Raw genomic sequence first — 15,275 nt, forward strand, 5'->3', positions numbered from 1 at the left:
GTAACCTTAAATAGGATAATCATATCAGCCACATTGAGAACATTTTTACTCTCTACTGTTAATCCTTTCAAAAGGTTTGACACTTATCTTGGAGGTTGTTTGGTTGCACCTTAAAGAAAGCAGGCCACTGTCAATTAATAGTTCAAGCACTTTATGGGCCGAAGTGCTTTCTTTGGAACAACAAGTCAATGAGGAGCACTTGGAGAGAATATGCTTGAAAATATTTTGAGTGTCCCCTTAAATTATATGAATTAGGTTGTAAAATTAAAGTTGGGAACACATTTATTTGCGCAACGAGCACAATACTGCACATTAGGATTTAATGTTTCCTTAAGACATCGTAAGGTTGACGACAAGCTTTCAGTAAAAACAAATAGTGATATTATGTCTTGGCCAGATGACTTTTTATGCCTTCTCTGGAACTGATATTTTTAAGCTATAAGTGTTTCTGCCCTTGTCAAAGTTAAAGATACTTCTATTTGACAAGGTGAGGGATAGTTCTCAAAACTGAGAAAGACTATATTATGACAAATAAGTTTGTGTTACTTATCTGTCGTAGTGCCCTGACAAACGAGTTTGAAATGTGATTTTCCAGGTTCATGTTGGGATCGAGCCAGCCTAAAGAATTTCTGGTATTAGTGGTAGACTTTTTTAAAATAATGGCTGCTGCATTTGTGACCCTAAAGTGAGATATTGCCTACTATATCTCCTCTTAGGTGGTCGCCTTTTTTTCTGAATGATAGGACAGTAATTAAGAAATACTAGAAGTGATGCACAAGCCATTTCTTTCCATGAGACCTCTTGATACTGTATTAGCTATTGCAAATTATATTGAGTGAATACAGAAAATAACTTTTTAATTATGGTAAACTTTCAAGGGTTGATCTCTTTAAATATTATAACCTATGGTGATTGTTTTCAATAGTGAATTTTTTATGCAACTGGGTAAATTGTGTAACCATTTATTGTATTAATTGTGATATATTATTTAGGAAAAATATATGAGCGTTTAATTGGTCTATCTACCTGTATTCTTTTGTACTATTATTCATGGTTTTAATCTTATGATAATTTTTATGACATGTGATCATGGTAATTGTGCAAATTTCCATTGGTTTTATATTTTTATAAGATATTTACTTGGAAACAATTATTTCAAACAAACAAACAAAACTAAACAACTACTGTTCACTTCATACACCTCGGGTCACTCTGATGGCACATTACAACCTCAGTCTTTGGGGTGCAGAGAGGAACCTCCAAACATTGGTGTTGGCCTTTTCAAAGTCTGTGGGTCCTGCCTGTACCACAGGGTTACAAGGCTAACCTCAGGAAATGCATGGACTTTGTTACAGTGCACCACTATGTTACTTTTCTTGCCACTGTGCTTGAGAGACGTTCACCTTACCCAAAGTCTGCCAACTCTATGAATATCATGCCAGTGCCTTTGATTTTTTGACGTTCAGAACCCAGGGTGGCAATCTGGAGTCATTTGACTTAAACCCAGTACCTACTCTCTCATCGTCAGAGAAAATATTCCTAACAAACTGCTGAACTACCAGCTTCAAATGAATTCCTCATTATTGTTTGGTAATGTCTGTCTGTGAATCTTGTTAGATCTGGCATCATTCTCCTGAGATTATATTTCAGAGTCCAGGTTCAAGAAGAAGTTAAATGCACAACTCTCACACTTATGGTACATTTGGATTACATTGGTATGTCCATTTACCAACTAATTAGTTGCTTCCTATGCAGATGTGATATTTCCACATCCCTCTCCATGTTTGTAATGTGGTTATTTTCTCCTCTATTGTACCCTTAAATTAAGCATTCAGCACATCGATGTGATGAGTTTCACGAAGATCCCATTAATGCTACCAATCTCATGCCTTTCTGTGAGCGAGAGTAACTTCTGAGTCTCCAGAAACGGTCTGAATTTCTGGGTGCAAAAATTCTTTTTATGTTAAGCTTCCAAGGTTTTGTTCTTTTTTTGGCATTGTGCCACACTGGGAACAATGCATCTGCAATGTGGTCCCAGTGTTTTGAGATCCCAGGCATCAAACCAAGAAGGTAGATCCACGCGCACTAACTCAGGCATACTCTCTACTGTTCTTACTCAGCTGCTTCCCTCTTTATTCCAGTGTTGCGTCACGGCGTCCCTTCAGAGCAATTCCCGCATCTGGTCTCTGGGGTATGAGATCCTTAAACTCCTCTCCTGGATGTCCTCTCAGCGCTTTGGCTCAGGGTTTTAGCAGGATTAGGTAAGCTTCAGGGACCCGGCGATTCCCAGCCTCGAGCTCCCTGTGTGCTCCAGTCCCACCGCTCTTAGATGGAGATGGAGAGATGGAGGTTTGCTGCCTCTCGCAGCCCTCCATCTCTGCATTTGCAGAGTCACAAAATGACTCCTGCCTCATGCATATTAAAGATGCTGGAGTTCTTTTGGATTCCCTGCAAATGTGTATTTCGTGAGTTGACTCGCATCGCAAAATGAAGGTTGGTTCCAAAGGCAGTAGGTGAGCAAAAAATAGCAACTGATTTGCAACGCACCGTAGTACATCAGGTCCTATGAGCTGCTCTGTGATTGCATGACTTTGGAATAAGCCATCATTGGAGGAATGCTTGCGCGACCTCTATATATTGGTAACATTGTTTTGAAAACTAAAATTCCAGCCCTGCGACAATGTTTTTCCTCATGATTCCTTCTTCCTATGACTAAGGGATAAGTAGTAGTAGTTTGACTCATCCTGACACCCTACTGATAGAAGTTACCAATACTGTGTAACAGCTCCGTTTTGTAATATTGCTTGTGACATTAGATTTCATATTAACTCAAATGTCTGTATTTTGCTCTCACTGCAATGAATGTAACACTTCCCTGTTATCTTATGTATATTTCTTTGTTTCATTCACAGGGGAGTGATAGGGAAACAGGGATATCAATGCCAAGGTAAGAAGCATACTTTGATGTTGTTTTGTTGACAAGCTCTGATCTGAAGTCTTGTGGGTGCTGCATGCTGATGAGTGTGGAGTGGCCTTATAATGTCAGGGACTCGCTATCACGTCCATGCCAAAGGCAGCTGCAGCGTGCCCGTAGGCCAGGTCTACCTACCTGCACATTTTTGCAAGATGCTAAAAGCAGAAGACAAGAATTCAAAGGGTCCATGCCACGCCATACGTATTCCCATTTGTCTAAGGATGGGCATCCAACAAACACACCCATATTGTCGACAAGGCATGACTGAGAAAAGGCTGCCACATTAGCTCATCTCCCATCTTGTTGATGCTGTATACAAGCATGATCCATCCTTTTATACTATCCAGTTTGAATGTGTTGCGATAAAGCACTAACTGGTTTCATTTTTCATGAGACAGTAATTTTTATAGTCCAGATTCTAAATTGTATTATTATGTAAATGCATATATATAGTTCTTGTTTTCATGTAACTTTTCTATATGGTGGTTACCCTGTTTCTTATTGTGTCCTCACTGACAGAAAAAGAGATGAGACAGAGAGGTGAACTAATTTGCTCCGTATTACAAATTTTATCAAAAGAGGATGTCGGGACTAGAGCTAGAACTTCGAGGATAGTTAGCTAATAGGCTAACCATTCTATGTAACCATGGCGGAAAACTGATCTTTCACAGTGACTCTTTAGGAAACGTCCTTTCTAGCTATTATCATATTGACGAGCAAAACTCTTAGGTTAAAATCTGTGTGGCTTTAGAGATGCTTTGCTGCTCAGGGAATCGGAGAGACTTCCCACACAATAGGTATGAGGTTTCCTTACTCCAGTGTGGCCCAGGACATTAGCGACCAGTTATTCCTACTTTTGTGACTCATGTAATTGTTGGGGTGAGCAGAGCTTCCAATTTCCTAAAACAGCACCGCCACAGAGTGCGCTAATTGGATTAAGTTCTGATAAGTCTTAACTGAGTAGCCAGGAGTGCATCAGAACATCCTCTTTTGTTCTAGAAAACACACGGGCACACTTAACTTTGCCAGAGTGGCTATATTCGAATTATGGTTCATTATTTTCAGCAGGTTAAAAGGCTTGCATAGGAATGGGTTCCCTTTATGTTTTACTTGGCAAAGGTTTTACCTTTTCATAAAGTTAATGTGAAAAATGATGAACATAGAATCTTATGTACAGTAGTGGGGAACCTACTCACAAAGCATTCTGGAGTATGTAACTAGAACTCCTGTAGCATTTCTATGTACTCCTACATACCTGTGAGAATTGGCACTAACATATTTAAATTGGTCCTAAAATACTCATGAAATATTCTTATGCTTTTAGTAAATATTGAAATGATTTTGCACTGTTTTCACTTTTACTAATAGTGACTTGATCATTTCGGGGCTGATTCACAAAAATATATAAGGCTGTGTAAAAGTGTACTCCTGTAGTGCTTCTTCCTGTACTCATATATTCATCTGTGAATTGCCCCCTGGGTTCTTTAAGGTTTTATTTTTACCTTTTAGTTTAGTTGTAGCCACATTTCTTATGCAAGGTTCCAAGCGAAACAAACTCAATTTGGAAAGACTTAAATTCCCCACTGAGATGGATGTGCACATTCACTTCATTAGACAAGCCCAGCCTCAGGCATGAATTCATTGTTTACAGAGCCTTGAATTGCAAACCACATTTTACCTCCCAGACTCAGATGATTGCTGATCTTCACCATGCTTGATGAAGACTTTGAGATGCATATTCTTCTGAGGTGGAGAGCATGGCACAGAAGACTGCACTACTGTGGTTGAACTTATATCACCAATAACAAAATTGCTAAATAAAGCAAGAATGAAATCAGATGTTAAGATGCAGAGGTTTGAAGAGCAAATGGCAGATAGGGTGACTTTAGAGGTTTCAGACCACAACTTGACTTCTTGCTGGACAGTACTTATTTTTTGGTGTGGGAATGTTCAGGGATGCCTTTTATTTGACACAAATGTCTTAAAATACACAACAAATACATGGTGTTCATTAACTTGTCTGGTGCCTCTGGGACTCACCATGACATAAGTTGCTTTCCAAAGTGTCTAAGTTGGAAGCATAAGGTGTCAGGAAATGTTGAAAAGAGTGTCTATCCTGGTATTTGACTAAACAAATTTCCTGTCAAGTTCTAGTTAGGGTGGACTGTTAATTGTGCAATTAGTATAGCGTTTCTATTTATGAATGGACAAACTAAATACATCCATTATTATTATTATTCTTGGTCATGTGACTTTGTAATGACTACCACAAACTTCTGGCATCTTCAAAGTCCTATGTACAGATTGCATTACATGAAGGAGCTCACTGTGAACTGACTGCTGAAATTAGGTTAGGTACAATGAAGGAATATGTAATACATATTCAGTGAACTCTTGTTTCTTAGTTAGGAGACAAGCACAGCAAGATTCTTCCATCAACGTTCATCTCATCTCTTTAATATATTATCCTCTTTCAAAATACGTACATGAGAGCCCTAACCTTTCAACTTTGTTTACAGTTTGCACTTGTGTCGTCCACAAAAGATGTCATGAACTTATCATAACGAAGTGTGCTGGGTTAAAGAAACAGGAAGCTCATGATGAGGTAAATATTTGTACTGCTCAAACGCCATCATTCAGCAAAGGGTGTTTCCTGCTTTACGTCTGCCCACATGCTTGCATTTCTTTCACTGTTATTTTTCAGTGTATTATGACTGTGTTGTTTCTGAGACTGCGCATCAGATAAGTTTTTTTGGCCAAAGACCGTTTCAGCCATTTCAGATTTCAGAAATGTATGTTGTGGAAAATGAATGTGTGAAAAATATTTCTGGCTTAGAGTGTGCATTTTGCAGCACAGAAGGAAGACGGATGAGACCAATGTGGAAGGAGCATTCCCTCATTCAGTCACAGCTTGCGGTGATTCCTCAGGGCGGGGCGACACGACGCACGGTGGTGGGGGGAATTAATAACCTAAAAAAAAAAAACGTAAAAACTTACCTCTTTTCCCACAGTGCTCCTCTCTTCCTTGTCGTCTTACCAGCAGCCCGGCACAGGCTCCCAGCCTGCCCTTCGGCCAGTCCTAATGCTGCTCAAAGCAGCATCAGGATTGTCTGGGAGCGTCCAGCCAGGGCGCCCCCAGGCAGACTGGGAGCCTGTGAAGGCTCTTTCAAGCCTGGCAACTGTGTTGCTGGGCTGGAGAGAGCCCTGTGCGCATGTGTGTTTGCCTGGCCCGAGACGGTTGGCCAAAGACACATGCGCTTTGAGGGGAGTGCACAGTGCACTCCCCTCTGCTCGTCACCCCCAGTGCCCCACCCCTTTCACAAGGAAAGGATAATAAAAAGGATAATAAATGCAGTTTATTATCGTTTCCTTGTGAAAGGATTTGCATCGGTTGCTGCTGCCGGGGGGGCTTGGCGGGGTGGGTAACGCTCCTCCGCCCTTATGGAGGAGCCGCCCCTGCCCTTATTCCTGAATCACAATCAAGTGTATCAAGGGTTTGCAATCATAATTGTGATATTGCAGGCCGTTTATTGCATAATGACTCCCGAAAGAGGGTGGTATCCATTCGCAAAGTGGAAGCTGTCCGTGATGGCCAGAGTAGAGCTGGCTGCACCCCATTTCCATTAACAGAATGCATTTGGATGCAGCCATTGTGCTTTGAGGGACAGGAGCTGCAATGAGGAGATGAAAAATAGACATTCTGAAAACACAAATGCCGAGATGGAGCTCAGCTGTTCCTATCAAACCTCTTTTCTTACATTTATAGCCCAGACCATGGGATTCACAGACACAATCGTGTCTCATTGATACTATTGGGGTCAGATGTTTGTAAATTCCTATTGAGTGGCCATTTTGCGCTATAAAGGATTTGTACATTTGTTGCAGTGCAAAGTGAAGGTCTGATTGCTGAGCAATTCATTTTTGTGCAACAACTGTCTTGTGGTCAGAAATTTGGTATATAGGGCTTAAAGGGCCAGACTTAGAATTTGGAGGATGGGTACTCTGACACAAATGGAACGGAAATCCCATCCGCCTTATCACAAGGATAGTGTAGCAAACACTTGTAGTAAGGCACTTGAGGTAAGGCACATGGGAAATACGTTCCGTTTGTAACAGAGTACCCCTCCTGCCAAACTCTAAATCAGGCCATTAGTCTATTTATGTGTTTACTTTAAAAGGAGTATGTGGTGACTAGATTTCAGATTGAAAAGCACTTCAAGAGGCCTCGTTTGCTGCTCCCATATCTTGTCAAGTGTTAAGCTTTCATCTGCCTCCAGCCCCTTTAATCTTCAAGACATGTAATAGTGTCACTTACTTTAACTGAAAGTGATATGTTAAGCAGGTGAGGTTTATTGTCCAAAGGTATTTCTGTGGCCAGTACAAGACGGCTGGCCATGGGGCCTTCCCCATAGGGCACTAGATTCCCAATAACGGCTTCAAAGGATCCTCCCTCGTCCAGAGAGAGATCAGATGGCAGGAGGAACTCACTTCGAATAGGACAGGAAAATCTTCCAATTGGACCAACGTAGATTCTGTTACTACTCTGAGATTGTTCCAAAAATAGGACAGTTTTGCAGAAGTTTGAAAGGCATCGCCTCGTGCTGTGGGCTTTGATCGTGACACACACACCAAGCTTTATTTTAGATAATGTAGTGGTTATTGTGCAGAATTGGGGGCATCTCCCCTGACTGCCTTTATGCTGTCTTTGAGTCACTGTAATTTGCGCATGACGACGCAGAAGTGAACCATGTCAAAAATACAACACAGTGACATGCTTTTCTCATGGAAATTGTTTACGATTTTAAATTGATTCGTGCGACTTTCAGAACTAAATTATCAACATGCGAGATGCTTGTCTCCTTGTCTCGAGTTGTGTAAGTGAATGTGAACTTTAAAAATAGTTCAATTCAAATATAAGTTTATTTCCATGTCAAAGAAGCATTAAACTCGTGAAAACGTCGCAGCATTTAATAATGTGCGCAGTAAGATACTGACATGAAAATCTTCATATAAAGTTATTCCTGTTCTTTAAAATCTCATGACAAAGCTTTAAAAACGAGCGTTTTGACAGATTCCATAACGCTTGTTACATAATTTTCTGCTGATAGTCACTGCTGCCGATCCTCGACAAGTAATAGACACACGTTTTTCTACTTTTGTCCCCCAGTCTCCCCTTTGTTTATGTCCAGTGCTTGTTTTATTGTATAGCTTTGTTTTTGATGATTATGTTCTGCCAAAAGATATAATTGTTAAAGTGTAAACGTGCCTTGTATTTTCGGCAGGTGGGTTCTCAGCGCTTCAGTGTCAACATGCCTCACAAGTTTGGTATCCATAATTACAAAGTGCCCACCTTCTGTGACCACTGTGGTTCGTTGCTCTGGGGACTAATGAGGCAAGGTTTACAATGCAAAGGTATGCAAAATATATGTGTGTGGTTCGTTTTCATTGCTTATTTTGTGGGCTCAGTTTGTGTCTAACGTTTCATATTATAGCTGCGTTTTAAACAACCTAGGGCCATATGTAGGAAAGCTTTTTCCCATAGACAAAGAATGGGTAAAATCCTTTGGTACATCTGGCCCCTAGTTCCCAGAAACTTAAATTAGGTTTCTGTGAGGAATACGTGCCTGCTTCCCTTAGCGAAAGTGCATGTTCAGCATTCGACTAGCCCCTGAGTATACATGAAGTCAAGAAATACTTTGGATTCAATTGCAAATAATTTTAGTAAAAGAACTTCTTACTGATTTAACAACATAAAGATAACAAAAACTAGATAAGGTCCTCGTGTGTTACGAATTTTTAAAATTAAATTAAAAGGGACCAAAACAAAGGGAAAGTGAAAAATCAATGGTAGTCTGTGGCGTGGGTGACTTAGTCCTAGTTATCTTTTCAGGCTGGGTGAGATGGCGAGAAGGTCAGGTAAAGCCCAGTAGTTTGCCACATTTTGCCTTTTTCATACGTCAGCAACCCCCAGTGGGGAAGGGTAGGACCGAATGTCTGAGAAGGGCTTCATAAGGTAATATAAGTGACATCTGCAGTCTGACTGAAGCCTTGAAGATTGACACCAAAAGCTCTGAGCTGAACAAACTTGAAGATTGTTGCTAAAGAAGGTGTTAACACCCAAGCCATTTTTCCACCTTTCCTCGCTCTTTCACTGTATGTTGTGACTTAGTCAATTTTTGGAGCTCGAAGTACTTCAATGGAGGAGGTTTGAGTGCTCAGGCTGGGCAGTACTTCTTGAGATCATTTGGATTCCTAGGATCCTTGAACCCAATGACAAAAACCTCAGCAGGGTGAACTCGGAAATCTTGCTTGCCAAGAGTGTGCCTGGTTTGGTTACCCTTGTACCCATGTTATAGTATTTTTGGAATTCAGTTTCAAAGTCCAGATTGTACAGAAAACCTTTTATCTACGTTTTGACCACTCCCATGGGTCCCCAACCTTTGAGAACATTTCTAAAAGTGATTGAGCTCATATTACATAAGATGCATTGGTGTCACAACAGGGGCGTGCACCTATTTTGGTGTTTCTCTGACACTTTATTAGCCCCTTTTGTAATACAGAGAGCTCTGGCACTTATACTGTGTTGATACTATATTAAGAGGGTGCGGCCCCATGGAAATGATCCACCTTTACCTTTGCATCTGTGCTATATTATGGACATGGGTACAAAGCCAAGGAGGCCATCAGGAGTAATGACTGTGCACCTCACAAAGATGGTGCACAGTCAGTGTACCCCCTAAATGCAGCCCTCTGGAGGGGGTTCCGTGGACCCCCACATAGCCCTCTGCGGGTGGGTGCAATCACTTACTGCACCAACCAGCAGGGCAATCTCTGTCCCTACTTTCACTAACAGTCTACCCCCAGAGCAGCATGAGTTTATGACTGCCCTGATAGCAGTGCATTGATGATAATAGGGCATGCTCTCCCTGTTTGCATCTGTTGTACCAATTTCAAGGTGTGACGTGGCTCTAACAGGGACAATGCACTTTATTTGTAATACTGCACCATGTCACATGTAGCAGTTAAAAGCCAATTTTCTTCTCACCCTAAAAAAAGGGGTCTATCCAAAAGTCCAGTCACACTGGCCTGTTGATTCTTCTTTCAAAATGCCCGTAGTCTTTAAATTTATGTTCCCATTTGACTTTCAGGAGGGTAGCTTCCCAAACCTTTGATATCGGCCTTCACTTCTCAAATTTTCAGAGTAAGCAGGATTTTACTGAGTCCTTTGTCACATGGTAGGAGTATGCCTTCCGCAGTCTAGTCTAGTCTGACCTTTATGCTCCAGCAGTATTATCTTTCTCAGGTCATGCATAGTCTTCATGATCGTAGTCAGACAATATTGGTGGCACCCTGAGCCTGTCATCATTAGGGATGGGTAGGACTTGCAGGCTTTCACTCTACAGAATTCTGCCGAGTTACATAAAACCTCTGCGAGATTCAGTGGAGTTCCGCCAACAGGTGGAAAATATGCACCTCATTTTGCCCGTGCTGCAACTTAGCAACGCTGAAAAATCAGCTGAAATGACACCATGCGTTGCGCAAGAGCTCACCGCCATTCAATTTGATTTTGCTGCCACTCAAGTAGAAATCTACTTGAGCAGCAGCAAATCTATTAGAGCAGCAGCCCTCTGATCACAACCGCTTGTGACCGCCCGCAATCGCCTGAGTAAGAAAATCGTGCTAAGGGACACCAAACCTCACTTGCGCTCTTCAGTTCATATTTTCTGGAGCCTCGTGGGAGAAAACTTTTGCCACACAGTAATTGGTGGAATTTGGCCAGAACTCCACGTTAAAGAGTAATGCAGAGAAACCAAAATACCGCCAATTCTGCAGGCAGAATGAAACATTCTGCCCACCTGTAGTCATTATGAGTATTCTACACTGTTTTCTCCTCTACATTTCAACATTCCATTCACTTTTCAGGGGCCCAGATATCAACAACCAAGTGAGTATTACTTCCTTGGTTACCTCTTTTTTGGCATTACTTTTTTATGGCGTTTTGACATTAGAACATGAACATGGTACATACAGCGTTCGGCCATTATCCAGATCTGAGCAAATGCTAGCCAACGTATCTAGAGATATGTATATCTGGGGACTCGTCCCTGTGCTGCTACAGAACTGGTCAAGGAAAAGACACCTCAGTGTGTAACTCAATAAACATTAACCCAATACTCAAAGTAACTAAACCTTCTGGATGTAGTAGCATCTTAATATCTCAAGTAATAATCTGTCCTCCTAGTTGGGGGTCCCACCCACATCAAATGATTCATGCAGATCTTTCCCATTGGTGCTGCTCTGCATGTGAAAGCTAGTAGATCAATTCTAAGCATCACTTAGCAATGACCGTGATCAAGGGGGTTGCACGTCTAATTTGGCCTTCACTTTTTCTAAGTACATATTCTAGGTGTCATAGAGGGTCCTGCTCTTGTCATTTGAATTAAGGGTGGAGAGTAGGTGAAGTTCATCTTACATTCATTTTCTGACATCCCGCAGTCAGTCCCCAATATATGGTGCCACTGGGGTCTACCAAGTTATTGCTATGTGGCGCTTTGCCAGGACCAAAGCTCCACAATAGCCAGAGCTGTCTCCCTAATGGCCCGCTCTTCGGTGGGTCTACTTCATAGTTGCCTGCCTCTACTATGCCTGGAGTGCTGCATGTCCACCTATCTTCTGAGACCTGTGCAGTGGAGAGTGTAAGCACTCCCTTCAACTCTAGCTGCACTCCCAAGCCTCACAAGGCATCGTGAAGAATTGCATCACATCACCATCCACGATTTTTAGCTTCTGATTGAACATCAGGGTTTAGTGGACATCCAGTGGCTGGAGACGGGTCTTGATCTCCAGAAAGGATTCTCACTGTTTCTTCACTGCTGCAGTGTATTCAGAGAAGATGCTGCCCAACCGCTCCCCACCATCTAGGGGCCCTCGCTATTGCACCTTGAACAGTCGAGCCAGCAGTTGTTTTGGTGGGAACCAGATGATGGAGGTCTCCCGGAGACCCATTGTGCTCTTTTAAGTGGGAAGAAAGTAAAAGATTTTCCCTCCAACACCATGGTGGACAGCCATTCCTTGAGAAACAAGTCCATGCTTCCATTGATTCTGGTAGCCCCGGAACTGGTACATTGGTCCTGCGGCAGTGTCTCTCCATTAAAAAAAATATACCTCCTCTTGAAGGATGTGGATTTTGGAGCTTATTTTCGCCACTGAGGTCTCATCATCACCACCATAGATTCTGTTGTCTCAACTCAGACTTGGAGCTTCCCGTAATCTGCTCCAAGCATGCCCACATCAATCGCCCATTAGTGGGTCCAGCGGAGGTTCCAGGGAAGTCTGTATGTCTCCGACCGCCTGAAGTAGTGCATCAAATGTAGCTGTGTGCACTTCTAAGGCAGTTTCCAGTGTGTGGAGGTGGGTCAAAAATGTCACCAAATATGGTTTCAACATGCTACCTAGAAGAAGACTCCGATTTGGGGCCTTTGATCTCATGCTGGGTCTGGTGGCTTATTGAACTAAGGAATCCACTTTAGGAACCTATGTTCGACCTCATGGTCACAGGTTAAAATCCCGGCAGGTCCACTCAGCCTTTCATCCAAAATTCTGAGGTCAATAAAATGAGTACCAATGAGTTGGGTAACAACAAACATCTGTTATTCAGCACCTAGACACCTATGGGTCATGTGCGCTTTACAAATACACATGTTATGTCATTGTTCCAAGTAAACAGGCAATGAAGGGTCCTTCACCCTGGCTCTAAAGTGGGCACTTGTAGCACTGATGGATTCTCTCTTTATGATGGGGACCTTTCAGGCCCTGGTGTCCGATTCTGGGCCCCGGGGATAAAGGACAAGTCTTGTTGTGCCAGTACATACTGTGAGGAGACGGGAATAACAGCTGCCTCCTCTGGTGATCACCCTGGTGGTCCTGGCAATTGCAATCTGAGTTCAGTGCCCACGACCATCCATCACAACAGTTCGAACAGTCACCCTTAGGGCCTCTGATCCACTGGTGCTCCTGTATTGTATTGGGCTGCCAGCCTGTCTCCTGCAAACTCTGGCTCAGGGCACATCAGAAGGTGTGTGGGGGACGGTCATTCCGCATCTCTAGGATACCACGCTGTACACGATCTCCTCTGTGATCCAGGCCCAGGAATCCCACACAGCTTTGCTGGCAAGCAACCAGCAGTCCGTGGCTTGTGCCACCACCCCAGCCATGCTGTCAACAACGGAAGCCTCTTCAGTCATGCGCTCACTAGCTCTGGGTGGGGCCTCCTAATTACTAATGGTCAGCGGCACTCTTCATCCAGGATAACTGTAGCTGGGGGGAGTAGGTCAGAGTTCCTTACAGTGTGTCTGATATGGTCACCAATTTGGCCATGCCCCCTTCTTTTTTGGTTACCTTGACATCAGAGAGACATGCCTACCTTAGCTGGATTAGCTTTAGAAATGTCTTTCACTTGTGGTAGCAAAGATAATCTTCTTAATTGTCAACATTTAGAACTTAGAATTCCTGTTAAGGTTTTTTATGTTTTGTTGTTTCGCACTCAATATATCAGACATCGATTTACCCACACTCTCTAATCTGACACAAGCAATTCTCTCTTCTGCATTTGCTTTCACTGTAGAATATATTACACAGGCTGCTAGTTAGTCTATAAAGCTACTGTGTTACGATATTGGATAACTATAAACTAGCGGAACTGTAGCATTAAAAGTGGACCATTTCAGGTTTGATGAGGGCTGCCCTAATAAACTTCAAAATGGGATTCTTTTAGATATTTGAAATATTGGTATTTTTCGGCAGTGTAGATACATGTACTTATGTGCACTGTGCCTTACGAGTCCACATACGACTGAGCAATACATATGAAAGCATTAATCAATTGAGATCTATATTTTCTCTTTTAATACGCCAGTGTAGTCTATGAATAAGTAGAAGATGAGCATTAGTTGAAAGAGAAATGTAAAAAGAACAAGTACACCATTGTAGATATTCCAAGACAAAATATTTGAGAAACACCATTAGTGCTGCATGTAATCTGTTAATGTGCTGCAGTGAGTCAGCCACAGCACAAATACATATATTTTCTTTAATTTATTATTTGTAGTAAATGTTTAGTCATCACAATGTACCCGAAAAATAAACCATGAAGCACTTCAGTTAATTTCACATCTGCTTATTCAGTTACTCAAAAAAGTCATATTTCCTTGATGAAAACACCAAATCTGTTAAAGATGTTTTATTAAAAAACACTTCATAATTTAAAGTTATTCATCAGTCAGTCAAAATGCAGCTTCTTCAGAACGTAGTCTTTACACTAGTACATCATGAAAACAATGAACATACAATAAATACTCCACAGTTTAAAAGTGCCATAAATCAACATAGGACAAATCCACAAACCTTCATGATGGTATCAACCTATTTCATGAATAGAACCTCATAACACTTTCTTTATAGATAGTATATGTCTCCCCGAGGTATGTCGTAAAAACAATTCTCAGTGAGTGCCATATAAATATAAAATTCTATAAAACTATTAAAAAAATACGTGATTAATTCGTAATGGGATTAGCACATTTCATAAATTGTAGTATACCTCTCTAACACCTATTTTACAGAAGTGATAAACCTGCCTAGTGCATATGTTATATCCAGGTACCTCATGTCCATCAGGAACGTGGCTGCTTGTCTCCTCTCCCTCACATTGTATTTCCTTAGACTAGGGCTCAATTAGCTTTTTTTCTGATGTAAAAACCAGAAGCAATCTAAATTAATGTGCAAACGATCACATTTAGTTTTTACCCTGCACTTACAAAGGTTATTATCTACAAGAAACGTTTTTGCAGGCATCTGATCCTTGGCAATTTGTGTCATATATTCATTGGGCAGCTTTTCCATGTATGGAAAGGTTATTTGTTGCATACAAGAAGTTCTCAAGTAGCATACAGATTTTTGTCCTCCAAATATTTTGAAACCTCTAACCTGGCCAAATATGTTGTCAACCTTCTCGACTCATGTTTTCCAGTTCCCAATTGTTTTTGTACATTTAGTTTTACTGCAAATATTTTATGTATGTCGTTGAGTCTTTGCCTGACAGTCTTTGCCCATTTTAATTCACTATTTTTAATCTCAATTTGACATAGCGTTAGGAGTTTTAAGAAATCACTCTGGACCCAAATAGTTTTTCCACTCAGGCTAAGCACATAAACTCCATACTAGAGTTGGGGCGTAATCACAGCTTCTTAAAGATGTTTCATTAAATAACACTTAAAAAAATTAGTCATAACAGAAATACAGT

General features: G+C 41.5%; 1 protein-coding gene across 2 annotated transcripts in view; it reads left to right on the forward strand.

Moving 5' to 3' along the window:
- Positions 1 to 15,275, forward strand: part of PRKCE (protein kinase C epsilon) — a 1,050,532-nt gene that overhangs the window by 587,480 nt on the left and 447,777 nt on the right. For both annotated transcript variants that reach the window (XM_069234014.1, XM_069234015.1), the window contains 3 exons: positions 2,913 to 2,947; positions 5,494 to 5,579; positions 8,257 to 8,386. In XM_069234014.1, coding sequence (XP_069090115.1) covers positions 2,913 to 2,947; positions 5,494 to 5,579; positions 8,257 to 8,386 — 251 coding nt within the window. The remainder of the gene's footprint in view (positions 1 to 2,912; positions 2,948 to 5,493; positions 5,580 to 8,256; positions 8,387 to 15,275) is intronic.

Source organism: Pleurodeles waltl, chromosome 5 (genome assembly GCF_031143425.1).
Source record: "Pleurodeles waltl isolate 20211129_DDA chromosome 5, aPleWal1.hap1.20221129, whole genome shotgun sequence".
Taxonomy (NCBI): Eukaryota; Metazoa; Chordata; class Amphibia; order Caudata; family Salamandridae; genus Pleurodeles; species Pleurodeles waltl.